The sequence below is a fragment of the Ammospiza nelsoni genome, chromosome 15 (genome assembly GCF_027579445.1).
Source record: "Ammospiza nelsoni isolate bAmmNel1 chromosome 15, bAmmNel1.pri, whole genome shotgun sequence".
Taxonomy (NCBI): Eukaryota; Metazoa; Chordata; class Aves; order Passeriformes; family Passerellidae; genus Ammospiza; species Ammospiza nelsoni.
Genome location: NC_080647.1, coordinates 5,561,404 through 5,587,855, shown reverse-complemented (window position 1 = coordinate 5,587,855; position 26,452 = coordinate 5,561,404). Strand labels below are relative to the sequence as shown.

Here is a 26,452-nt window from a genome sequence, read left to right as displayed (position 1 = left end):
CTGCACCAGCGACATGGTTACCCCAGCATCCCAATCCCTCCAAACACTCCAGCTCTGCGGGCCTGGCAGCCGCCCCACTCCCAAGTGGGATCCGGCCAAGGGCGAGTTAATAAACTCGACAAAAAGCTCCTTTATGTGAAATAATTAAAATAACTCCTCCAGTCCTGATGGACATCCAAAACCATCAGCAGCTCTGCAGCTTTAATGAACTTTCCAGATCCAGAGGCTCCCGGGTAGGATCCTGCTGATCCCTCACTGCCAGCCGGCCCCTGGGAGCAGAGCAGAGCCACCACATGGCCTTGGCACCCATGTCCCCATGGGCACTGACTGGCAGCAGGGTTTGATGTCCCCTCCCACCACAGACAGGGACAAGGGTGCTCCCAACCAAACCTTTCCTAGCACGGGGACTTCTGCAGGATCTCACACTGGGGTGGGATCAGAAGGAGAAGCAGCTCCAGCACATCCCTGTCCTATGGAACCCCTCAGCAGCTGCCTCAGGGCACACATGGAGCACCAGGAGTGACCCCGTGGGGCTCACAGGCTCTGCACCCCCCAGTCCGTGCTGGTCCCACCCAGAGCAGCCCCAGAGCCGGGGGTGGGTTCCAGGAACCTGTTAAAGCACTTTTCCCTCTGCTGGCAGGTCCCAGCACGTTTGGCACTTCCAGTTCTCCCTGCAGGCATCAGGGCCCAGCGAAGCTGTTTAGAATTAAAAGCCTTATTTCATTCCCACTGGGATCAAAGCATGCAGAGAGAGAGGATTTTCAAACCAGCAAACCACATTTGAGCCCAGCTGGTGCACCCCAGGGCCCCCCATCCCGACCCCCATCCCGCCATTCCCTGCTCACTCCAGCAGGCTCTTCGCATGGTCCCAGAGGTTCTGCTTGAGCCCAAGCAGCTCTGAACCATCCCACTGTGGTCCATCTCCAAGGCTCACCTCACCCCAGGATGGATGAGTTTTCTCCAGCCTCTCTTGGTGAGGTTGGTGCCTCAGCGTCACTTTAAGATCCCATAAACCAGACCCATTCCCTCCCATACCCCTGTGGTCACCCCAGAATCCAACACCCACAATTCCTGACAGGACAACCTGGACTGGAGCAGGTGTGGTTTGCACCAGGCAGGAACTTCCATTACTCCATCCTCTCCTAAAGCAACTCCAGGGCGAGGAGGAGCCAGCCTCACTCCCTTCCTGCATTTCCCTGTGCCTGCGTGGGGCAGGCTCATTCCTGCCAGGAGTGGGGACATCCCTGTCCTGTGCCACCAGCAGCTCTCAATAGGCTCTGCCTGCTCCAGAGCACAGGAACAGCCCCTCACACCTGAGGGGAATCCAGTGGCCCCCAGGAGCTTCCAGCGGCAGGGACAGAGCCATGGAAACACAAAATCGTTTGGATTGGAAAAGACCTTTAAGATCATCATGTCCAACCATATCTATGGAGTGCCCAACCATATCCAACCCTGAGTTCATGAAATCCTGAGTCCATGCTGTAAATACTGAACAAAAATATCCCAATTTTTCCTGACTAAACCAAGTCCACCAGGTCCTTCCAGGACCAGCTGGTGAGGACCTGTCCCAGCCAACTCTTTCCAGATCTCTTCCACTCACTCTGCACTTTCAAACCTAGGGCAGGAATAAAGCACACGGGAGACAGCCAGGATTCCATAGGAAAAAAACCCTTTTATTTAACAATATATCAGGTTCCATCATGGCTCCATGGAGTTCAGCTGCCACAGAGCTGTTACCGATGCCGATGATATGCTACTGGGCGGGAGAGCTGGGAGAAGGCGAAAGGAATCAAAACCAGGATCGTGACACGAAGAAAGAAAATCTGCGGCGCCGGGAGCGCGGCCGAGGGGATCCCGGCACTGCCGGAGCCCCACCGGGAGCCAAGGAGGATCAACCAGCATGGGGATGCCAAGGCTGGAGCCAAGGAGGTGCCAGCACAGAGGGGCCTGGCTCCCCCTGTGCCCGTTCCCAACCATTCCCGCTCAGCCCCGGCCCCATCCCGCATGCCCCGCACCAGGAGCACGGCCAGGCTCCGTATCCGCCCGGGGCTAAGGGCAGAGCAGGGTGGACAGGGAAAATCTGTCGGCCCGGCTGCTCCGGTGGTGGCACAGGGGTGGGGCAGTGGCAGTCCCAGCTGGTTGATGGCAGGGCCGGGCCCCTCGGGACAGGGACGGTGCGGATGTGACGCTGTGGGATGTGGAGGTGGCACAGCTCTGAAATGTGGGAGCGCGGGAGGGACGTGCGGGGGCGCGGCGCTGCCGGGATGGAGAGAGGGATTGTCCATCCCTGCTCCAGCACCTCTGGAACCTCCCAGAAACCCTCTGTCAATATAATGCAGGTTCAGAGCCCAGCTCCTGGGAGCAACTGGGGGAACTGGGGGCTCCCTGATGCCTTCCAGCTGCCCACGACAAGGGCCACATGACACCAGAGATGGCTCCAGGCACGGCCACCACCCCTGGGCAGGGACCCTGCACTGGGCACGGCTAAGGAGAAGCCATCCCAGCCCTGGCACCAAGAAGAGATGGAGCCATGGTGAGCTGGCAGTTGGCAACCAAAACAGGCAAACACAAAATGGGACAGTTGGGAAAGGGACCTGTACCAGGAGCAGCTCCACAGGCCCAGAAAATCAGAGCAGGATCTCAGGATGTTGCATGGAGTTCTGCATCCCCAGGTCAGGGATTTTTTGGTTAAAGTAAGAAAGCAGATAAATTTGATGTCCCTTTAGATCACCATGTGGTCCCCAAGTCTCTGCCTTTGGCCAGGACAGGGCTCAGAGCTCTGGGAATGAGCCACAGATTCTGGGATGGAACAGAATCCCATATTCCTGCCTCACTCTCTGCTTGGAGCCCATCTGATCCTGCATTATATTGAGGGCAGGTCCCCAGTCCCAATCCCGGCAGTTCCCACACTCCAGCACAGCCCACAGGCTCCAGGCTGAGCTCTATGACAATGTTTTACACCCGTTCTTGTGGTTAAAATTTCTTTTTTTTTCATCTTTTTTTTTAAGTTCTCATTTGTTTTTCTAAGAAAAAGCAACCAGAAAATAATTCGGAGTTTATACAAAACATCTTTACATTATTTCTTCCAAAAAAGACTAGTATTTACACAAACAAAAGGAGGGGGGAGGAAACAAAAAAATTAAAAAAAAAAATTAAAAAAGGAAAATCAACCAAATTTCAATGCTTTCCAAGAAAAGAACCCAAGGGACACACTCTGATCCAGGACCCAGCAGCCCGAGGTGCTCAGCAAAAACCAAGAGTTCTGATTTCACCCTTTCTTCACATATTTACAAGATTTTGCAGCTGTTCCCAGCAGCAGGAGTGGGACTGATGGAGACCTCAGCTGGGGACAACCACCATGAGAAGCCATCAGCACTGTCAGATCACTTTTGGTACAACCTGTGGCCAGACTCTGTCCCTTCTCCACCAAAACCAAACCAAAACGACATTGCCCCCTCACTTCCCCCTCCACTCCGGTCACTATTCCTAATGGATTCCACTGTCACTTTCACCATCACCACTGCCACCACCATCCAGCCAGGGCTCCTCCCACTTGGGGAAACACAGGCTAAGGTTTGGCAAAGGGAAGAGGGAAAGGGGATTTTTTTAAGACACAATTCTCTTGGGATTTCCCCATTGGGGAATGGGGGTCCTGGTGGGGGCGGCTCCCAGGCCAGGATGGGCAGTGGATCCCACAGAGGAGAGAGGGATGGAAGGTGCTACACGGGGGAAGCAGGGCTGGGATGGGGAATAGGGGGAGCACCCACTGGGGTGCATCTCTCCCGAGGGAAGCAGCTGGTTTGGGGCCCTGGAAGCAGAACAACCTCAGGATGCCAATGGCAGGAGGGGAGCTGGGACACCCCGCTCCGTTCCAGCCCAAATTCCTGCCCTAAACCCAACAACGTGACACCACAGGATGCTCCCATCCTGCTCAGGGCCAAACCCCAGCACAGCAGCTGGGTGACCAGATCCCCCCCGGGCCACCGGGTCCCCCCAGGTCACCAGATCCTGCCAGGCCACGGCCCCTGTCCCTGCTCTGCCCCCGCCCCGCCCGCTCCTTGTCAAGGCACTTTAGCAGAGCAGCTCCCTCGCTCTTTGGGCACTTCCTAACGCGGGATTGGGGCCCTGGGGACAGGCGGGAACAGCCCAGGCAGGAACAGCCCTGCCGGCCCCACTCCTGCTCCCTGAGCAAAAGCAGCTACTGCTGGAAGGAAAAGAAACTGAGGAAGGGGGACAGCCCGAGGACAGGCAGTGACAGGGCACTGCCAGCCCTGCTGGGCTCACTGGCATCAGCCACAGTGCTGGCGGCTCCTCCCGGGAGGAGGAAGCTGGGAATGATCCCACCAGACAGGCTCAACCCCTTCCAGTTTTGGTGGGAGATGGGCAAGGCAAGGGCAGGGGAGCCCGGGCTGGGGACCCCTGGGAGGTGGCAGGACAGGGAATGCTCCTGCACCAGGAGCAGGGCAGGGAACAGGCACAGTGGGGCTGGTCCCCTAAGCAGGTCCCACCGAGGGGCACTGGATTCTTCAGGTAAACCAGGAGGGTGGAAGAGCCTTTGGCTCAGCTCCCAACCAAGCCAAGCCTGGTGCTCCAACCTCTGGGGGTCTTCCAATCTCGAGCACCAGCCTCCTTCTGACACTCCTGGCACAAGCTGCAAGTTGGGAACCTTTGTTTTCCAGTTTTCCTTTCCAAGGACAACCACCTGCAGTATGCCCAGCTTGGGAGGGGGCTGCAGCTTCCCTCTGCCAACCCCTACTTTGCTTCCAGCAGGCTTAGCCCCAGCCTGATGGAAAGCCAAAGGCTTTTTTCCACAGTGGGATGCTCCAGAGGGGTTGGGAAGAGCTGCCAGGCCATGGCTGCTCCACGTGGGGCAGGAGCAGTGTCCAGCTTGAGACTGAACGCTTGAAACAGGGTGGAGATAGAAAATTTTTTTTCTTTCTTTCTTTTTATAAAGAGACTAAAACAAGAGTCAACAGCTACGAACACAAAAGTTTCCAGGGGCAGTGGGGGGAGCGGGATCTGCCCCATGGCCGGCAGGATGACGTGCTGGAAGGAGGTGATGGCGTGTGCCCAGAGGTGGCGGGCCGGAGTCCCGCCCGGAATTCACAAAAATAAAAATGTTACAAAAAAATTAAAATAATTATTATAATAATAATAATAGTAGTAGTAGTAAATCGGGTTTGCCAGCTTCCTCCCTGCACAGTTGTCTGCATCTTGGCACCATGGCAAAGCATCCTCCTCCTCCTCCTCATCCCCCTGTGCGCTCGCTGCTCCTGGGACCGAGGCCCCGGCGTCGCTCCAGGCTCCGGGACCCTGCGGCGCTGGCGGGCACTTCCCACAGGCCCGGAGGGGTGACGCGGGGAAATCCCAAACCACAAAGGGGAGGTGGAGTCTCCGGGTTTGCCAGCGGTGTCCCGAGCACAGAAAGGCACGGCGCCCGCCCCCCACGGCCGGCCACAGTCTGGAGAAGAAGAGGAGGAGGCTGAAGGCTCACCCTCAGAGTCTCGGGATTACAAAAGCTGAGAACTACAAAACTAAATACAAAGGGGAGAATCAGCACGTGAGCGTTGAGCCCCCTGCTCCCCAGCGCCGCTCCCGGCGCTGCCCGCGCCGTGCCAGGGTGGGGGGAACGTTTCGCTTCCTCCCTGCGGCGCCAGCCCCGCGATCGGCGCTCCCGCGCTGCTGCATCGGCCGTTCCCAGGCTGCTCCTCACACCTTGTAGTAAATGTTGGCTGGGCTCTGCGGGGGCATCTCCTGCACGATGTAGACGGGGTGCCCGTAGTCCCCGCTCACCTTCTCGTAGTGCGGGCAGTAGTTGTTCTCTGTAGTCCGTAAGGGGATGATGATGTCGCTGGGCTCTGAGCCCGCGTTCCCGCTGCATTTGGGGCTGGCCAAGGTGCTGAGGGACAAGGCTGCGGCTCGCTGCTGCGTGTGCTTCCGGTGCCGCTTGCGGATCTTGATCAGGAGCACGACGAGGAAGATGATGATGAGGATGAAGATGACGCAGCCGGCGCCGATGGCCGCGAACACGGCCACCTTGGAGCTCAGGAAGCCATCGCTGGGACCTTGGGTCTCCTGGCCGTCCTGGTTGACGGAGCCTGCAAGGCAAGGGGAGATGGGGGTCAGAGAGGCAGCAGATCTGTGCTCTGTCCATGCATGGATCACACCTGTGGAGCAGGGGGATGAGTTGCTCATTGGAGCCCCTCTCTGCCCCCTAAACTCAGCACAACATTCTCCTGCCGGGCTCCCAAGGAGGGGAGTCCCTCACCTCCAAGGGGACGGCACTTGGTCCCCACCTTCCCACCCCAGTCAGACCACACATCCCTGGGAAGGACTGGGCAGGGCAGGCAGGAGCCCCAGGCATCCACAGAGGGGGCACCACATGCGCTGTTCTCCATCCTGCACCATTGCTCCCCTTCCCATCTCCCAGCCTATGGAGCAGAGTGTTGATTGTGTCCAGGTGACACCATTCCAGACCAGGGTGCCCTGGTGAATGTGGACTCTGACACCCTGGGCCCCCCAGTCTCCAATTACTGACCCCTGGGCCGGAGCAGCTGCAGCCCCTACAGGGGCAGTGCTCAGAGGCTGATCCAGGCAGAAAGAAAAGAAAAATTTCCCAGCTTCATCTGATTCCACTTTGCTCTCAGAGGGGTCAGGAACTCAGGAAACCACCTTCAAAGGGCTCTCACACCCAAGGACCTCACCTCCTCCAAGCCCTCTCAGATGTCCTGTGAGGAACACATGGGAGGAGGAGGAGGAGGAGGAAGAGTGCTGAAACAGCACTTCTCTGCCAAGCTCTGCCAGGAGCTGAGGAAACAAACCCAAGCTGCTCTGCAACCTGGGCTTGGGACAGCAGAGATGAGCATAACGCTTAAAGCAAACCCATCCAGATCCCCGATCCAGAGAGTCTGGTATCCCTGGCATCCATGCAACAAGCTGAACTTGGAGGCATTTCATTGGCCCCATGGCAGGCAGAGGATGCCCATCCCTCTCCTGGGGATCCCTGGAATACCCACCTGGCTTGCCAGGCTCCTCCACTGCTGGGACCTTGCTGCGCGGGCCCTGCGTGACGACCTTCACGGTGTCATCCGACTCCTTGCTCGGCCGACTCGTCGTCAGCTGCTCTGGGATCACCGCGTTGGGATCTGGGAAAGGAGAGAGGAGGGGTGCATGAGAAGCCTTGGTCCAACCTGGAAGGCAGCAGCTTGTCCCCCCTAAAGAAATGCCCCCACTTGTCAGCCACTCCCATGGGGCACAGGAGCACTGGGAGATGCCGAGAGCAACAGAGCAAGGCTGAGCTGCTCCAGGGCTTGTGGGAAGCAAGTCCCCACCCTAATTCCCTGGTTTGCTGTCTGCAGAGCTCCCGTGTGTGGGCTGGGACAGGTTTCTTGCTTGGGCAGCAGGAGGAAAGGAAGGGAAGGGCAGGCAGGAGGCCAAGGCTGCAGCACAGCTTTGCCTGTTTATTATAAATATTGGCCCCAATGTGCAAACACAATAATGAGAAGCAGAATCGGGAGCTGCGCATCCGAGTCAGGGCTGAAATGAGGCCGAGGCATCAATGGGGCTGGGAAGCAGCTTAGGATGGAAGTGGAGGGGAGCAGGAACTCCAGGAGAAGAGCCCGTTGGTGACACCCTGGTGTCCTACTGCCACTGAAGTCCCCACAGCCTGGTGGCCTCCAGAGCTGAGAGCCACCAAGCCCAATCCCTGATGCCTGGCCAGATACAATCCCCCCTTGGATGCCCAGGAAGTCACAGGGCACTGCCTGTGCCAGCCCCCTGAGCCACTTGCAGGGCTCGTGGGTCCTGTGCTGAGCTCACTTCCCACTGGGATATGGCCCACGAGGTAACCGGGAACAATCGCTCCCTTTCAACCCCAGTGCTCCGCACGTGCGCCATGTTGGCAGGACAAAAAAGGCAGGAAGAAAGATCCTAAAAATGAAATTCCAAGAGTGCTCCCCGGAGCAGCTGGCCTGGCCTCAGTTTCCCTGCAATCCTGAACTCCTACATTCCCCAGAGGAGCAGGGACCCTGGATCAGGGGGCAGCAGGAGACCCCAGGGAATGGAAGGACTCACCCTGCCCCACTTTCATGACAATCTTCATGGAGCGTGTCTGGCAGACCCCTCCTTCCCGGTTCTCCAGGCCATCCAGAGTGCCATTGGAAGTGGCTGCAAGAAAAGAGAGGGAATGTTAGACAGGTTCCTAGGAGCTGGAAGGGCACAGCTGGGCAGCTCTCTGCTGTTCCCTGGCATTACTGTACAGGTCCTCACTGTCCCCTGGCACTGCCACGCAGGTCCCAGCTATCCCCTGGCACTTCCTACTCCAGGAATTCACTCCTGACCCCCAATTACAGCCACATCTTCACACCCCAATCCAGAACCCTCCAAATTTCCAGATCCCGCCCCTTCCAAATCTGCCTGCAGCAGCGAGGACATGATCCCTGCAGCTTCCTCTCACTGCCACATCCACACAAGTGAGCCATTCTCCACGCCTGCACCCTCCTTCCCCTTTAATTCCTGGATAATTTCCTTTGCTCCTGGTGCAGAATGGGAACACTTGCATATGCACAGTTTAAATTATACATCTCTAATTACACCCTGTGCCTCGGTGAAGAATGTAAACTCAGAGCCCCAGTGGACTCCGGGGGCTCTAATTGCAGGGCAGAAGTCACTTAAATTCACATTAACTTTTCGCTGGAGCCGGCACGGAGTTTTCAGCCCTTGGATCCCATGGGAGCACAGGGAAGATTCCCCCATCCTCCCCCATCCTCCAGCCCTCTGCAGGGCTCAGGGCAGGGGGAACACAAGAGAGAATAAACCCAAACACAAAGATTTCAGGATTAAGCACCTAAATGGCAGATTCTGCTAAACAGACTCAAAAAACTGGTTTCTGACTCCACCAGGGCCCTGGATGTGGGCACTGTGCCTGGCCCAGGGACCAGGATGGCTCCCACCCCATCCCACCCCCATGCAAACACAAAGCATCCCAGTGCTCCACCAAATCTAACCACAGGGATCAATTCACCCCAGGAAGCAGGGAAACCTGGGAGGAGCTCAGCAACAGCTCGGGGAAGGCAATGTGATGGAGAATCATGGAGTCCAGGAATAATTTTCCAGACACAAGGCAGGACTTGGCCAGCACAGTGCAGCCAACACTTCCCAGAGCCTCAGGTCAAAGCTCAGCCCCAGGGTTTCAGATTCCCTGTGCAGCCCAATTCCTGCCTCCATCCTGCAAAAAAGCAGGTCTGGGAGGGCAGGTGACTGACAGAAATTTGGGATGAATCCATTGGACCCTGCTGGGTGTTGCTGAGGGGACAGGAAGAGTCTGGAGGACAGAGCAATGAGGCACCCAGCAGGAGGTTGGGTGCCTCCAGGAGCCTCCACGCTGGGATAAACTGGAAAGCACGCCCAGATCCCTCCAGGAAGCAGGCTCTGAGTCCATCAGCTCCTTCCAAACACCTCTGTGCAATCAAGGCTCCTGCCTGAAATCCCAGCAAATGTTTTCCTAATCAGAAAGTCCCTGGGCCATTTGCTGAGTTAACACCTCTCCCACAGCAAGGTCCCCCCTGCCAGCAGCTCCTGGGATGGGATGGAGCCGTGCCTCCAGCTGGGATGGTGCATCCAGCTGGGATCTGCTGGCAGCCCTTCCAACAGCAGCACTGTCAGCACCAAGCCCCACGCAAATGCCTGGGAATGTGGAGAAACGCCCCTGACAGCCTGCACAAGTTCTCTGGAATCCAAACAGGATGGACCTGAGCTCAGACTCCCCGTAAAAACCCATCAGGAGTGAACTCCAGCAGAAGCTCGGCAGCCCAGTTCTCCCAGGCTGGAGGCGCCAGTTTGGGGGTGAAATCAGCAGGTACATCCCAGCTCACAGCCCTGAAGCAGCTCCTTGAATTGTTTCCCAGATTCCCAGCTCCATGTCATGGGTTGTTGCACCTCAAAGAGACTCATCCATCAAGGGAGAAGGCAGCAGTCTGTAAAAACCAGTCCCTGTGAGGCCTCATGAGGTCTGATTTATAAATAATTAACTAATTATAACAAAATGTGTAACAAGCAAGTGTGGTTCAAGTGGGGGAAACCAGAAGACTCCACAAAGGCAGCAGTTTCTCCAAAGACATTCCATCCACAGACAACAAAAAATATTAAAGGTCCAAAGGGGACAGAGGGAGCAGCTGGAGCCACAGGGATGGATGAAGGGACACAGTTGAGCATCCTTCTTCCCACCCCACACTTGGACACAAAGTTTCTTCTTGTTCTAGCCATGGAAATGATGAGGAAGAAAGCAGCTTTGAGAGGGAACCATGTGGAAAAATTAATCAGTTGCTTGAGGGAACAAAAAAGGGAAAAACATTTGTAAAACCCACAGTGATGGTCTTGGAATGGCCTCTGGAAACAAAGACATGAGCTTCCACTTTCTGTGTAAATCCACAATGGGCCAGAGAGAGGCTGGATGCTCCACGCAGCTGGCTGGGCTTCCAAAAGTCAAAATCCAAAATTCCCAAATCCATCCAAATGGTGCAGAGTCCAGAGAGCTGGATGTGAACATGCAGGGCAGGGTGATGTGAGAGCAGCAGGTCCCTGATCCATCGGGAAAGGCTGCTCCAGTGCAATTCCCTGTGAAGCTCAGTGATGAAGAGCTGCTCCTCCCGCTCTGTTTCCTGCTTTCCCAGTGGAAGAAGCTCCAGCAGAAGGCTCCAGGCTCAGCTCAGCCCAGCACCAGGGGATCCACACTGGGATCTGGGTGGCACTTGATGGATTCCTCAGGTACCTGTGCCACTCACTGCCACAGTTAGGGTGAGTTGTGGTGACACCACCAATCCTCAGCTGCCGATGGAATCCAGAGTCAGCAACCCACAGAGGAAAATGTTAAATCCACAGACACGGCTGCAGGAGAGCTGGGAGAGCCCCGAGCTGCAGAGAGGCAGCTGCAGAGCAGCAGCAGGAGGCAGAGCTGTGACACAACAAAGGCAGGCAGGCAGGGAGCTGGGCATAGCTATGGAATAGGAAATGGCAGGTCTCAAACAACACTGTCACCTCCCCATGCCACACCAGCAAGGCTCAGTCCAGCCAGACCCAGCAACACTGAGCACGCAGGAGCATTTTCCTGCCTTATTCCATTTTGGATGGATTTGCAGGTTGGCTGTAGGACTGGGAGAGCAAAAATAACCTCTGGCCAGTGACTTCCAAAGGCTGACTTCCAAAGGCTGCTCCCAGCCCAGAGAGCCATCAGATGCCTCTGCCCTAATGGAGCATTAAGCCCCGGGCTGCTGAGTGATGAGGATTTAACAGTGATACCATTAACCATGTAATTGCTTGTCAATTTAGAGGAGATGCTCAGCCACCATGGAAGCCAGGCAGGACCTCCACTCCTGGAATCCCACATGCCCATCCAGCCCAGTGACACACAGCACGGAGCTGGGACAGATGGCTGAGATCCCCAACAACCCCATGGTCCCGTCTCCAAGCCAGCAATGCCATGTGCTGTCCCTGCTGCCTCCCCAGCGTCAGCACTCGGTGTCACCAGAGCTTTTCTCCCTCCCCTAAAAATATTTCAAAGGAGAACTCGGGTTTTGGCAGATGGGAGATGCTGGAAGTAATACCTGGCAAGAGATGAAGGCATGGGTCTCTTAAATGGTCAGCCCTGGCCAGAGCGAGATGTTTGGTTTCTCTGCTGGATTCCCTCTAGCAGGGCTGCGTTATGATTTGGGCCCCAAAGCACAATTAATGTGCTGAGACTGTAGTGAATCCAAGTCTCTTTCCTTTTATTGCTCTTAATCACTCTTCCATCTGTGCAGCTCAGCCCTGCTCCAGCCCCAGCCCCAGCCAGGCACGGCGTGGCCACAGCCCGGCCACCATCCCCAGCACCCTCCTCACCCCCAGACCTGCATAAGGTTTGTGTTTCCATCACTTCAGGAGAGGTGGCAGCATCCCACCAGTGTCTCACAGCCTGACCCTGATCCTGCCAGGACCACGGGGCAGCTTGTAGAGTAGCCTGAGCCCAGCCTGGACACCCCTGGGCTGAAAGCCCCTCCTGGCACAGACGAAGCCCCTACAGGTCACCCTGGAGATGTGGCTCCCACATTTCTGACGTGCTCGGACACTGTCAGAGATCCCTGCAGAAATCCACAAGCAGACGGCACCTCAGACAAAATCCCAGCTCCTGCCACCTCCCCTCTCCAGATCTTTCAAGCTGTTTTACACTCCCTCAGTACCGACACAGAGGTGCTGCACTGCCCAACCTACCACGGGCACTGAGCTCCTTCCCCCCATCCCAACCAGGCTGGCACCCCAGGGGACACGGAGCCACTTCCAGGTCACGGAGCAGAGGCACCCGCCTGCTCCACTGCACACCAACTCCCTGGGGCACGGCTTGGTTACAGCCCCTGCTCCTCCTCCTCCTCCTGCCGCTCCTCCCAGGCATCAGGGCCACGCAGCTCCGGCTCAGGGCATCCCATTATTGGTACTATTAATATTAATATCGGTGTCACTTCCTAGCCAGCCCCACTGTGGGGACACGAGCCCCCCACCCTGCACACATCCCCCGGACCCTCTCCTGAACTCCAGCACATTGGCTGGGGCTGCTGCCAGCGCGGGGGCAGGGGCTGTGCAGAGGGAGCCCACCCCATGCTGTCACACTGCCAGAGGGGCCGGCAGCCGCCTTCCAGCCTCCTTCCAGCCGCCTTCCAGCCTCCTTCCAGCCCTCTCCCAGCCTTCCCGAGGCAGCTGCGCCGGGAAGGGGCCCTGCAGCCCCTGAAATGCCTGAGTGAGCCAGCCCGGCCCTGTCCCGTCCCTGCAAGGCTTGGGTTTCACAGCCATTCCTGGCAGCTCCAGAGCTGCTCCAGAGCTGCCCCAGCCACACGGTCTGGCATGGAGAGAGGAGCCCCTCTCTTCAGGGCACTGCCATGCCGTGAAGCCGTGGGGATTGCTGCATCCCTCCCCACAGCTGTGCAGGGCAGGTGAGGAGCCTGTCACTGCAGCAATGGGAATCTGGACATCCCATCCCACACTCCCTGCTCCAGCAAACACAGTGGGAAAATCTCCAGTTCAAATGCACTGCTGGAAATAGGAATGAAAACCATCAGGTGGGGTTTGGCTGGAATGGGGTCTGGCTTTCCCTGGCCAGGGTCAGCACCCCCATAATCAAATTAAATTATCCCCATTCCTTATAGAGAGCAGAGGGACACACACAGAGCTGGAAGAAGGGAGGCCACCACCCACCACACTCATCCTCACCACCTATAGTTCCACTCTCTCCCACTCTTTCCTGGGGCAAAGGGAGAATAGGCAAACACTGAAGTATCCACTGGAAAAAGACACTTTAACCCAAGTAATGCTTAAGTGAAAAGCTAATTTCCCATTAAAACAGCTTTCTGGTGGAAAATTATAACCAGCTCTAATTAGTATCATAATTAAGAGTCACTGCTGGATTGCAGGAAACCTCATCCAGGCTGGAAAACACATCTTGGCTGCAGGACCACAGCTTGGTGACTCACTCAAGCCCTTTATCATCAACACTGTCTGTATGGATGAGCTGTGGAAACTCCCGGTGTCCATCCTGCTTCCTGCTCAGCTCAGGAGGACCACAGCCCTAAATAAACCCTTTGTCTTCAGGTCTGTCCATCCCTTCCAAAGAAAGAGCACATCACTGGGAGAGGAAGGTGACTTGCGCAGTCTCTGTGGTCACCCCAAGCAACTGGAGACAGATCAGGATGAAAGTGCCACATAATTCCCCACCTGATGCTCTGCCAGAGTCATTTGTGGGCCCTGCTGGGAGCCGGAGGGGAGGAAAGCACTTACTGCCTTTTAACAGGGTGTAAATCTCTCCTGTTAGGTAGCAAAACCTCTGGGAGATGACTGAGAAATCCTTTGGGAAGGGGATGGAGACAGACAGTGCCATCCTCCTGCAGCAAGGCTGATGTCAGCTGCTCACCTGAGCTCAGGCTCCATCCACACTCCCAGGGGCTCAAAGAAAACTTCAGGTGATCAGGGATAGAGGATCTGACAGAGCAACAGTGTGATGGTGCTTCCTGGAGCTCCCAGTGAGCTCTTGGTCTGACAGACAGCACCCACCATCACCAGCATCCACCACCACATCCCAGCACCTACCATCACATCCCAGCACCCACCATTACAGATCCTTCCACACCAGTCTGGAGCTGCAGTGATGCCAACAAGACTCTTTCCAGCACTACGGGAGCAGTGGATTGCAATAGGGATCCCAGGAGAAAAGCCCAGGGAGAGGGTCTTGATGTTATGGTTATTTAAAAAAATATGCTAAGGAAGTAGCTGCCTGCACTTATCCACACACAGCTTCCCAGCCACACCAGTATGCCAGGATTTGTTTCAATTCCTCATCAAGCTGAAAACTCTTTCTGTCTTAAGAGTATCCTACTCAATATTTAATCCAAAAGAAGCCAGGTTTAATCACTTCTAGTGTCCCAGAGGAAGTCCTCGGAGGTGACCACCACTGAAGAGCCAGGTCCACCACAATCCATGCAGCTGCAGGAGATGCCCTGGGATTTGCTGCTGACATGGCAGGAGGAGCAGGGGCTGGAAGAGCCAGGGTGAGGAAAGGGAAGATGGAATGCACCAAAAATCTGCTTTGGCGTGAGCCTCCCACCACAGCACAGCAGGATCAGGCAGGTGATACAGGGGGAGATGTCACCTCTTCACTGCCATCATCTCTGCCATCTCTACTGTCACCTCAGTGCTCAGGAGCACTGAGGAGTTAAACATGTTTTGTTTTCTCCTAATGGGTCGTGACAATGTTAAAGGGGTCGTGACAATGATAGAGATGCTCTTGCCAATCATTTCTCTTGGGGAAGAGCATCCTGGGATGCAGCCAGATGAATTCCCCAGGCAAACAGCACCCAGTGCCCAGCTCCAGAGCCCTTGGTGTGCCAGGGCTGTAGGCAGAGCTGGGCTGCCCAGCAGCCAGGGAGATGAGCGGGCATGGGGACCCCTGGGTGGATGGTTATGGCAGGCAGGGACTCTTGGGTGGGGGTTTGTGGCAGGCAGGGCCCCCCTGGCCCCAGAGCAGATCAAAGCACGGGGTATTTACCTCCCGGCCGGGCCCGGGACACCGGCCCTTTCTGAGGGGGCTTTTCATCCCTATTAGGGCCATGAAAGGCTGAGCCATGAGATCAGCTGCCAGGGGCTGTCCGGGGACAGCGCTGAGCCGAAAAGGTCAGGAGGGAGGAGGAGAAGAGAAAAGAGGCAGAGGCTTAAGGGACAGGGCTCAACAAAATCACATTTACTGTGGTCACGCTCTTCAGACAAGCCTGCGAGACAAGGAACCGCGTGTTGTCTAAGGGCCATTATTTGGGTTTGACATGGCCAGGGCCCGGGCTTTGAAGTCGGGAGCAGGACACCGTTAGAGCCATTTGTGTCCAGCCAGCGGCTCCCACGCGGCATCACCATCCCCTGCCAGCAGCTCCCAGAGGGATGGGAATGGGGATGGAGCAGCAAAGCCCCAAAACCAGATGGATGCCACCAGGCCGGCTCTGCTTGGCCCGGATGTGTCGCAAGCCGGGCCCCTTTGGGTGAAGAATGAGGAAGCTGCTTAATTGGAGTTTTATCAGCTGAAGTTCACAGCTCCCATCATGGCATCAAACGGCCCTTGGGCTTTCAACTCCCTTCCACCAAACAAGTTGTGGGAAGGAGCATGAGGAGCACATGAAAGTGGCCACATTCAAATGGCATCAGTAAAGAGCTGGCAGGCTGACAAAGCCCCCCCTGGCACAGCCCCCAGCCCAAGGAACCAGGGAGGGAATTATCAAATCCCAAGGAATGCAGGAAGGAGCACGAGCGGCTCTGCACACATGCACTGGCACGGGCTGAAGGCTTCCCAAACCAACGGAAGCCGGAGGAGCACAGCCAGAAAAGTGAGTATGGCAACGTGTCCCAAAAAAAGTTCCCGAGGAGGAAGGATGATCCTGGCAGCTGGCAGGGTATAGGTGACCCCCTTCCTCTTGCTGAGCTGCAGGAAAACGCTGACGAAGCGTGGCCCGGGGACGAAGCCACATCGCAGCAGCAGCGATGGTTTACAACAAATAACTCTTGCCAGGTTAAGACTAATTGCATCTAAAAACAGAAATGCAAGACAAGGGCTTTAACACAACACTCAGGGTAATAGATCCGCTCTCACTGCATGCCGCTGCCAAAAAGCGTTGGATTGGATTACGGACGTTATTACATCAAAAATGGATTGAAAGGCTTAAGGACTCACAATAAACAGCAAATGTGTCGGATTTATGAGGAAACATCTACTAGGACCTTGCTTTTCCTTCAGCATTGTCATCAAACAAGCGCTCTGTGCTTTAAAGAGGCTCATGGGACAGGTTGGACACTGAGGAATAACACCTGGAAGTACACCTCAGCACCACCACCACCACATCTGCAAACAGCTGCCTGGAGCACACCCCGAGGCTGAGCGAAGTTTGCCTGGGGTCTCCACAACCCACTGAACACAGAAGGAGCTGCCAGGACCACCACCAGCCCCAAAAACCAGAGAAGGAACTGGGAACTATTAGAGTCTATCCAGTTCATCACCCGCCATAAGCAGGGACACCTTCCACTACACCAGGTTGTTCCAAGCCCCATCCAACCTGGCCTTGAACACTTCCAAGTATGGACTAGGTGACATTTAACAGTTCCTTCTAACCCAAACTATTCTTTGATTGTCTGATCCAGAGCTCTGGGATAGCAGGGAGCCACTCCAGGAGCTCCTCCTCATGTCACCCTGCTGCCAGGACACGGGGATTAATGGATCTCTATCCAGGCACCTCATTACCAGAGATAGTAAAACTGGAGCAAGTTCAAAGAGGAGCAGCAAACGCAATTAGGAGCTGGAGTGAATTAGGAGGGGAGGTGAAGGGAGCTGAACCTGCAGGGCTGGATAAGCCATGGTGGGGCTGGAGCTGCCCACGACACCCCAGGAGTGCAGGCACCAGGCAGGGGGGAGGCTGTTCCAGTGGGAAGTATTTTGAAGGGAGGGCACAGGACACTGGGGACAGTGAATCACACCAAGACACCAAAGGCAAGCAGGGAAACACCCAGGAGACCCAGGGATGGAAGTAACCACAGCACATCATGATATAAAACACAAAATTCCCCAATTCCCATCTCCTTCACCCTCTCAGCACTTCATCCTGGGGATGGTGCCCACGTCCTGCTGGAGTCCCTCGTGCCCCCCCCAGCCTTTGTCTCCAGTGTAGACCTGCAGGCAGATGCTGCTGCATCTCGTTCATTATGGAAAGCTTTAGAAATAAGCATCACCTTTCCTTATCCATCCCCAAAGATGCTTTTAAGGAAAGCCTGGAGCTGGTGTGGAGGGGGTCAGTGTGAGGCTCCAGAGAGGATGGGGACAGGGAACAGCAGCTTTCAAAAGCCTTTTCATTGCTAAGCCGAGGGCTGGGGCCGTGTCCCTCCGTGATAAAAGTGTCCCTAAACAAGGCTTGGCATATCCAAAGCGATGGCAAGGAGCAGTCCTGAATAGAGGGACCCTGGGAAGCCCCCCAGCTCCGGTGAGGAGGTTTTCCAGCCGCTGGGGAAGGTGGGGGATGAGTGGCACACGCCCTGCTCCCCTCGGCTCCAGCGCTGCTTCCCCAGCTTAGAAATGAAAAGGGAGAAAAAAACCCTTTTGTGTGTCCAGGCAAAGCTTGGGGAAAGGGAGGGGAGAAAAACTGGGGGGGGGGGGGAAAGACAACATGTGGGTGGTCTGCTCAGGAGACTTTTGACTTTGTTTTTTTGGCTATTTTATTTCTTGGCAGAAAGAACTCCTGGGGTTGCTCAGCAGAGGGTATGGCCAGATCACAGGAGCATCCTCAGCCCACCCAGGGGCCAAAGTTCAGCTGGCAGCTCCCAGCTCCGAGGGGTTTCGCATCAAAGCTTGGAGGAGTCAAGAGAAATTAAAGTCAGAAACGGTCCACGGCAGGGGCAGAGCGCACTGCCGGCCCCCTGAGGAGAGGGGGGGCATCCCACAGGGATTCTCCAAACACCCCACTCACTGCATCCCTATACAGCCTGAAACGGGGAACAAGAGGATAAATAGGATTTTACATTAAGAAATGAGTTTAAAAGGCTCAGCCCAACATCCAACGGGACGCACAGCCGGGATTTCCCAACCTGGGCTATGCCGTCTTTGCAAAATCCCGGCTGCGTGTCCCGTCGGATCCGCAGCGAGCCAGAGCCGGTCACTGCAGTGACCCAGGTGTGCTGGCAGCCGTGCAGGGGAGCTGGCACCGGCTCAAAGCTGCGGGGGCCCCGCGGGAGCCGCGTTTGGAGTCGGCAATGCACCGGCGGCCGCCTCTGAAAGCACCTTCCAAAGCTCCGGGAGGTTGATTTTCACTTCAGTTTTTGTGTGAAATGCAAAACAGCTCCTTAAAATTTGGGTAATTCGGAGGCTGTAAATCCTTCTGCCTCCACCCTCCTGATGGACTTGGTTACCATAAGAGGGATCCCATATTCATATTTCTTCTTCTCAGTGCTTTGTTCACCTCCTGGGCTTGTTTTGGGGAGCCTATTTGTCTTTGAGGGCTCTTTGCAGCCTGAGAGTCCCACGGGCTGTAGCTCAGAGGACCCCAATTTCGGCCCTCCTTATTTTGATGACCATGTCAGTGCTTGAACTTGACCCTCGAACACAGAGAAGCCACCGACCAAGTGCTTCAAGATACTTGGCTGACCCAAGTCTGGCACTTTGGCTTCTCTTCCAAATTTTTGCCTACTGCAGGCAAAGCTTATATTCAATCAAGCTTTCCATCAGCTGAAGGATGGCAGAAGGGCTGAACTTTGCCATCCCAGAGCCACCAGGCTGATGCAGCTGTGCTAAGGGAGATGGGAGCCTACATGGGAGTTGTGCCAGGGGTTTTGGCATCCCCAGCCCATCTGGGGCATCTGGACTGGAACCAGTGTCCTGCCCACAATGGCTTCAAAGCTGGTGCCTGTCAAATATCCCCATGTCTAGACAGTGACAGTGACCATTGTTCTGGAAGAGCCTGGCCCTGCCACAGTGACTCAGCCAGCACCGAGCCAAGCTGGCGCTGCAGGTTGTGCTGCCAGGTCGTCCCTGCTGTCACCCCTCCTGTTAGGGAAACTTCCCTGGCTGACCATGCAGAAGCCACCTTGGCATCTCCATGGCCACACAGGTAACAGAGTCCCCTGCGAGTCCCTGTCACCACCCAGCCAAATTTGTCCTGACAGAAGTGATGAGGGCTCAAGGCTGACCTGCCAGAGCTAGGCCCGGCTGCTTCCTCTGCATCAGGTTTATTCCAAATTATTCTGCAGCAGGATTCCAACAGCCCCAGCCAGGCTCACTGGGGACATCCAGACCAGCAGCCTCACCACAGCACCACATTACATCACAGCCCCCCTGTCTCCACTGCCCACCATGGCCTTGCTGCCCCCTCCCAAAGATTCCAGGCTAAAAATACCGTGTTTCCAGCAGGGAACACACAGCTCCCAGGGCTGGGAGCTCGCTCCCACACGGGCAGTGACCCCTGTGCCAGCCGCTCGCCGCAGAGCCCACAGCACACAGCGAGGGGAGCTGAGCCGTGGCCACCGTGCCCTTTGCAGTGCACCCAGCCAGGCGGGGAGGGGAGGGGACAAAGAGAGAGCTGGCAGCACTGCCCAGACACGGCTGAGCTCCCCTTCCATCCACAGCAGAGCAGGCACAGGGGGATAGATTTCTGTGCAGCAATCCCCTGCACGCACACACCACAGGCTCCAAGAAAATTCCAGCCTCTTCTCTCTCCCCTCCATAAAATGCCATGGTGCACCAAGACACAAACAGAACAAGCCAGTGTACAGAAATTTTCAGCCATTTCGATCATATCACACACTGGACACCACCACCACTTCCTCATGCTGGGGCTGCTCTTGGAGGCAATACCCAGGAATTAGGACAAGCATCACTGTTCCTCTTTCTCCCAGTCCCAAAGCAAAACCCTGCAACACTTCCAGCAAAGATGGCAGCAAAAAATAGGCTCCAGGAATGACAGCACTTCAGGGCCGACCCCAGATGGGGATGTGCTCCTGCTCCCAGCCGTGAGCAGGGCAGGGGAAACAGCACAGCAGCCAGATAGGGACTGGTGACCCACTCGGCCAGTGACACATTCCTCCCCCTGCTCCCATCCAGCGGGACATATTTTCCATCCGTGTCAGCTCTCTGCACCAGCCAAGTCACACACAAGCGCCTGGTGACACTCTCCAGGCGCCCGGGCCCTCCCGAGCCAGGGCTGGCAGCGAGGAAGAGGAGGGCGACTCACATGTGATGAAGTAATCCTGCTGCCGCTTGAATTCCAGGCCCATGTAGTTGGGGCTGAACTCCTGGAACTTGATGGTGAAGCGGATCTCCTGCTCGGGCCGGTTGCACGTCACCAGCACGTTGGGGTCCATGACGGTGCTGCAGGCATCCGCCTGCTCCTTCCTCACCAGGTACAGCTTGTAATACTCGTAAGGCTTGGACGGCTCCGCCTTGGGGCAGATAATGTCCAGTTTATCCCCAATCTCTGGGTAGATGACCAGCCCCTTCCCAGTCATGAACCTGGAAGAGAGGAGGGTAAGAGGTTACCACGTGCTGGAGCAGAGGCCACACCAGCCCAGCCCACTCCACTCTGACACCATTTTTGTGCTTCAGCTCTGCTGCTCCCCCTCTGTAAGACAGGTTTTGACACTGAAAACAAGTTCTCCTCTTCCCTCACCAACTCAGCCTGTTCATGGAGCCAGCACAGGCTCCTGCTGACAAAATCAGGGCTGGCTTGGGTCAGTCCTGCTCGCCAGCCATGATAAGGGTGGGCACCTTTCCCGGCCCCAAGCCTGGCATCCAACTGGGAATGAGTCTTCCCACAAAGGGCTGGGAGACGCCGCGGCTCTGCCCGACGGCCAGGCAAGGAGCTTCCTGCAGGGACAGGCAATAATTAGGCATAGGGAGAAGTCCTGACAATGGGGTGAAGGGAGGGATCCCATCCACGCCTCAGCTCCCTGAGGAATTCCTGTCCTTAAATGGAAGGGAAGGAAGCATCCTGCAGGACAACTTCTACTGAGCCAGGCTCAACAGCGTGCCCAGGAGCGTGGGAGGACCGGATGGAGAGGAGCAAGGAGGGAGGAAAGCTATTCAGGGCTGGAAGGCAGGGCATTGGGAAGGGTAGGAAGGCAAGATGCTGATAATTAACATTCGGATCTCGTTATGGTGGGGCAAGGCACTGATTAGGTTTTTTTCAGCGTGAAGGAGAGGATTAGGGCAGCAAGGAGGGAAGCAGCAGATCATCTACTTTGATGTAGGCAAGTAAATACGTTCCTGATGGGAGATAAGGTGAGAATGGATTTTCCTGCAGAGTTATCTCTGCTGCAACTCCCTCAAGTAATCTGGGCACGGCAAACGCAAAGAGAGCACTTTGCCAAGGCTGCACGGCCACGCTTCCCCTTCTGCTGTCGGACACAGCCCATCCCTGTGCCAGCCCACCCTGGAGACTGGATGGGGCTGGGATACCTCCTCCCCCAGCCAGCTGCTCCGACTGGAGCTGCAGGCTCCATGGAAGGAAGATCAAACACACAAGACCAACCTGCTCTGTGGCTCCATGCAAGTCTTAGCAAGAAGCCACAGAGCTGGAACCAGCAGCAGGCCTTTGGCTGCAGGAGCCTAGCAGATCCACAGGCTGGGCTGGAGCAGGCAGGCGGAGCCAAAGCCCACGCACCCCCAAGTGCCCTTGGCACAGGCTCTGGAGCTCAGTGCCAGCTGTAGTAGCAGGGCAGACATGCAGACATCATCTGCACCTCGCCTGCAGCTTGCCAGGTCAGAGGAGCATCCCAGGCAGCCAGAGCACGGCACAGGGATAGCAGGCACAGCCCCATCACAGAGCTGGATTTAGAGGGGTTACGGGTCCATCCTCCCTGCCTGGCTGCAGCTCCACATCAGCTCCAGTAGTACCCAAAGCAGCGCAACGGGGCAGCTAGGATCATCCCAACCCCAGTACCAGTGGCACAGCAGCACCTTGGCCGTGTGAGGTTGTAGGGAATTTTTTACAAGCCATGATTCAGGCAGATGGTGACCAGGAGACAGTGGGAAACTTGGCCCATGAAGGGTCTTTAGGGATGTAGGTGGGATGCAGAGCCCGTCTCCATTCAGGCACTGCCGTCAGGTGAGCCATGCTTTGCTTCACACCACCAAGTAGGTCACCTGGCCAGTGGCCAGCAGGCACTTCCAAAGGCTTGGGAGCGATAAAGGCTTCCCCACCCACGGCCAGAGCTCTGATGCAAGGCCAGAGCGAGAGCAGGAGGCGGGAGCAGCCCCTGTCCCTCCCTCCCCGCCCGGCCGCAGACACGCAGCGCAAGTGAACACTTGCACGGGTTCCCACCCCGAGAGGCAGCTGGATCCCACACTCCTTTCTCCACGGTTGGGCTGAGTCAGAGGCTTCCTGGCACAGGATTCTGGAGTGACTCAAGCTCCCTCCTCCAGCTCCTGCCAGCTCCCTCCTGCCCAGAAGATGCCAAACAGGAAGCCACAAACAAGTCAAGCAGATGTCTTGCACCGCCGGAGCAGGAGGAGAAGGCTCCTATCCACCCTCATCTCCATACCACGAGGACCTATCACACCTCTGTGGCCAAAACCTTGGCCAACACCTGCAAACCAACCGGTCCCTGGGCCACCAGCCTGTTGGGATCAGGCCAAATGGATTTGTAAGCAGGGGAGGGGCCACGAAGCAGCTGAGGGAGCTGAGAACCTCCCAGTACCACATCCTGCTGGCACCTCTTCATCTCAGGAACTTCAGGACCAAGGCCTACCTTAGGTTTATGTAAGGATAAAACAAGGAGGCAAATCCTTTCCACAAACACTCAATCTCAGCTCCAGAAGCACACAGCTGCTTTCTGGGAATTAGCTCAACATCTTCCAGATCCACACAAACATGGAGCAAGACAGAGCCACTTCTCTGTGCATGGAGCTTTTGCGCTGCTCCCTCCAACTGCTGTTCCCCACCTGCACAACAGATTGTTTTCCCTGTGTCCTCCAATTTCCCTGATTTTTTTCTCCTCCATTTCCCCTCTTCTCTAACAGCAGGGCCATTTCCAGATGACAGCCTGGGCAGCACAGGAGAGGAGAAAAACCTGAGGCATGTATCTCAAAGCCCTCACGCAGCTCTTCCAGCTTTTCACCACACACAGAGACCTTTATTTCCCCCAAAAATTCTGCTTTGTCACAAGAACAGCTTGTGATGATCGTCCTAGGGAAGACCAACAATAGCTCCCACTATGCCAGAGGCTGGTTCTCTGGGAAATTCTCCTTTAAAATACACAGTGAAAAGCAACATTTATCACAAGAAAAGGAGAGGGAAAAAACGTCCAAAAATTGTCACATGCTGCCTGAACATAGGATTTCAGCCAGTACTGGAGACGAGGTATTTTAGTTCCTAGGGATGGTTGAAGACAAAAAGGAATTACACTCTTGACTTGTCTTCACAAGGACATGTCTTCAGATTTATCTTAACCCGGAGGAGTGAATAGAGAAACTCTTAAATTAACAGGGAAATTCATCGTGCCCTCAGAGAACCCACTGTAATTTCAGGGAGAGAAAGGGGAATCTGCTGCTCCTCTGGAAAACACAGCTTGATTTCCCTGTTTTAAGGTGGGATGGGTTAAAAAACAGAAAAACTAAAACTTAGCTCAACCTTAAGGCTGGAACAACTCTCAGCATTAATAATCACCCTCCTCTACCTTGCTCACCACGCAGGAGGAGGAGGATAATGTCTCCAGCTTTCTTCCTGCCCTATTCCTGAAGTGTCCAAGGCCAAGTTGGATAGGGCTTGGAGCAACCTGGCATAGTGGAAGGTGTCCCTGCTCATGGCAGTGGGTGGAACTGGATGAGATTTAAGGTCCCTTCCAACCCAAATCATTCTGGGATCCTCTGATTGCCACCATTCCCAGTTCACAGGTAACATCCCAGCATCATTTCCCCTGGTGTCCAGGGGGTGGGAATGATTAACTACAGCCACTAAAGCTTAAAACAAGTATTTTTTTTTGCCAGCTGAGCAGGTGGAGAGGGCTGGCAGATTCATCCCTTAGAGTCCCTGAGGTGATTTTTGGGTGGCATCCGTGGCTGGCCACCTGCAGAGCCAGGGGACCGTTGCAGCCAGGCGTCCCCATCCCCAGCGCCTGCCGGCCCCCAGCTCCCGGCCCCGCAGGTTCCTTGGGAGCGATCAGGTGGCAGCGTCCAATTTCCTCATTGTTTCGGGAGGTGTTTTCTGATGGGAAAGGTGAAAAGGGGATTTGTGAGCCTTGTAAACCGATTCCTCTGAGTTGGGTAAACAACGGGAGCTCTGTTGGCAGCAGGATGCCGGGATGCCGGAGCAGGGAGATGGGATTAAAGTGCAGCCTCTCCCGTGCCCTGAGTTGGGGGGCTGCTGGTGGGGCCCCCAATCCCTTGCAGAGCCCCCCTAACTTCCCCTTGGGGGTCCAAACTACAGGATCTGATGGAGTGACCAGGGGCTACAGGTGGGACCTGCTGGAAGAGCCATGGACTCAGCCAGGGCCCAGTGCTGCAGGCATCCCAGAGAGGGTTTGCTGGGACAGGAGGAAGAACAAGCTAAGGAGGAAAACCAAGTAAGTCAGCCAGAGCAAGATCAGGAGTTATACTGGGAATGAGACCCCACTCCTCCACATCCCCCTCCCATGCATGCACCTCTCCTCCATGTGGGCACACATGGATAGACATGGATGAGCCAACACATTCCCAGCAATCCCACAGACACAAGTGTCCTGCATCTGGAACCTTAAAATCCAACAGTCCCTCACCTCTTTGTTAGGGAAGACTAAAAAATGGCTTAAAAATACCATTTTTTAAAATAATAGGTTGACATATTTTCCAACTGCTCTCCCCCTGGATCCAGGCATTCCTTCAACCACAAAATCTCTGGGGCAGCATCACCTTTCCCCACATCCACAGCATACAATGCCCCTCACCTGATTTCAGGCTTGGCAGAAACAGAACAACATTTCCCAAGAACCTTCTCCTTGCAGAAGATGTTCTAACGCTGATGCTGACATACATATAAGATGACATATGCTAAATGCTGTTTGCTTCAAAGAAATCCAAAAATAACTGGATCTTACATGGAGGACGTGTACGTCTGGCAGGGAAGGCTGACAGTGCCCGGCAGAGCGAGACCTGCAGGAGCTGGGAGGTTTCCTGGTGTCTGGGCAGCTGAAGCCCCATGGGCCCAGCTCTCCACACCAACAGAGCATGTGAGTCCTTCCAGACAGATCACAGCTCCCACCCACCGGGAATCTCCTCAAGGAAGGGATGGGAAAGGGCCAGATGCAGTAAAGAAGCCAAAGCTCCATGTTCAAACTGGGAGTGGGATCCTGAAAAACACTCCCGAACACTGTGATTTGCTGGTGCCCAGACACACACAGATCCAATCCTGCCCTCTCTGCCTCACTTGTCCAAACCTCCCTGGGACACAGCAGCCATACCCAGGCACGGAGGACTCTCTGCCACCTGCCAGAAGAATTAGTCCTGTCCCCAGAGCCGTTTTCCAGACCCCAATGCCACAGAGCCACATCACACTCCTGCCATTGGAGGGTCCCTGCACAGCTTGTCCAAAGCTCCCTTGGTGACACTCAGCCACCTCGGCCTTTGTCTAAATCTGTATTTTCACAAAAAAAGAGAATTGAGAGGTCAGTAGTAAAAACTGAAATCTAACTTGGGTGACGTGGAATGTCACAGGTCAAATAGCATTACCAGACAGGGACAACCACATGGTGCTCAGGGAGCTTGAGCTGGGAACATCAGCCACCCCCTGTCATAGGGAGAGGTGTTCCTCCTGACATCAGTGAAACAGAGCAGTTCCCACCCACTTCACTTCACCTCTCCAGAGCAGAGGACAATCAAACCAGAGGAATTACACCTAATCCCAAAGGCCCACCTGATCCCAGCACACCACCAACATCCACAGCCCTTCCCCAAAGTGGTGACAGTACACAAAGGCACAGCCCCTTTCTCCTGTTTGACTCCCATTCAGCTCTTGGGAACAAAGATACTCCGTGGAAGGAAGTTAATTACAAGTGGAATGAAAAGGTTCCTCCCTCTGTATCGGTCGCCTTCTCGCTCGTCCATCGCACGGCTCATCACCACAAGAGGGTAAATAGGAGCACACGAACCCCCACGCTCTCAGATCCCACTCCTTTCATGTGCTCCTCTATTATTAGTCTCCTTTAGAAGAGCCTGCCATCTTTTTTCCCCCTGCTAATCTATGGATAATTATTTTCCTTGCCCTTCAGCAGCCCTCTTCTATTTCTGCTCTATCCTTTTGGAGCGGAGGTGGCCACACAGAGCCAGCAATCCCAGGTATCTGAAAGCAGCTCATATCTCCTCCACTCCTTTGGTCTCTGCTGTTCAAGGAGATATTTTTCACCTTCCAGCCCCCCCAGCTCCTCACTATCCCTGGGAGAGGGAACAGCC

At 55.4% G+C, this 26,452-nt stretch overlaps 1 protein-coding gene across 1 annotated transcript in view; it reads right to left on the bottom strand.

The window, feature by feature from the left end:
- Positions 1 to 1,652: 1,652 nt before the first annotated feature.
- Positions 1,653 to 26,452, bottom strand: part of EFNB1 (ephrin B1) — a 47,306-nt gene continuing 22,506 nt past the window's right edge. Inside the window, exons 2-5 of the mRNA XM_059482785.1 lie at positions 20,265 to 20,542; positions 8,074 to 8,166; positions 7,017 to 7,145; positions 1,653 to 6,098 (exon numbers count right to left, since the gene is read on the bottom strand). Coding sequence (XP_059338768.1) covers positions 5,710 to 6,098; positions 7,017 to 7,145; positions 8,074 to 8,166; positions 20,265 to 20,542 — 889 coding nt within the window. The 3' untranslated portion in view covers positions 1,653 to 5,709. The remainder of the gene's footprint in view (positions 6,099 to 7,016; positions 7,146 to 8,073; positions 8,167 to 20,264; positions 20,543 to 26,452) is intronic.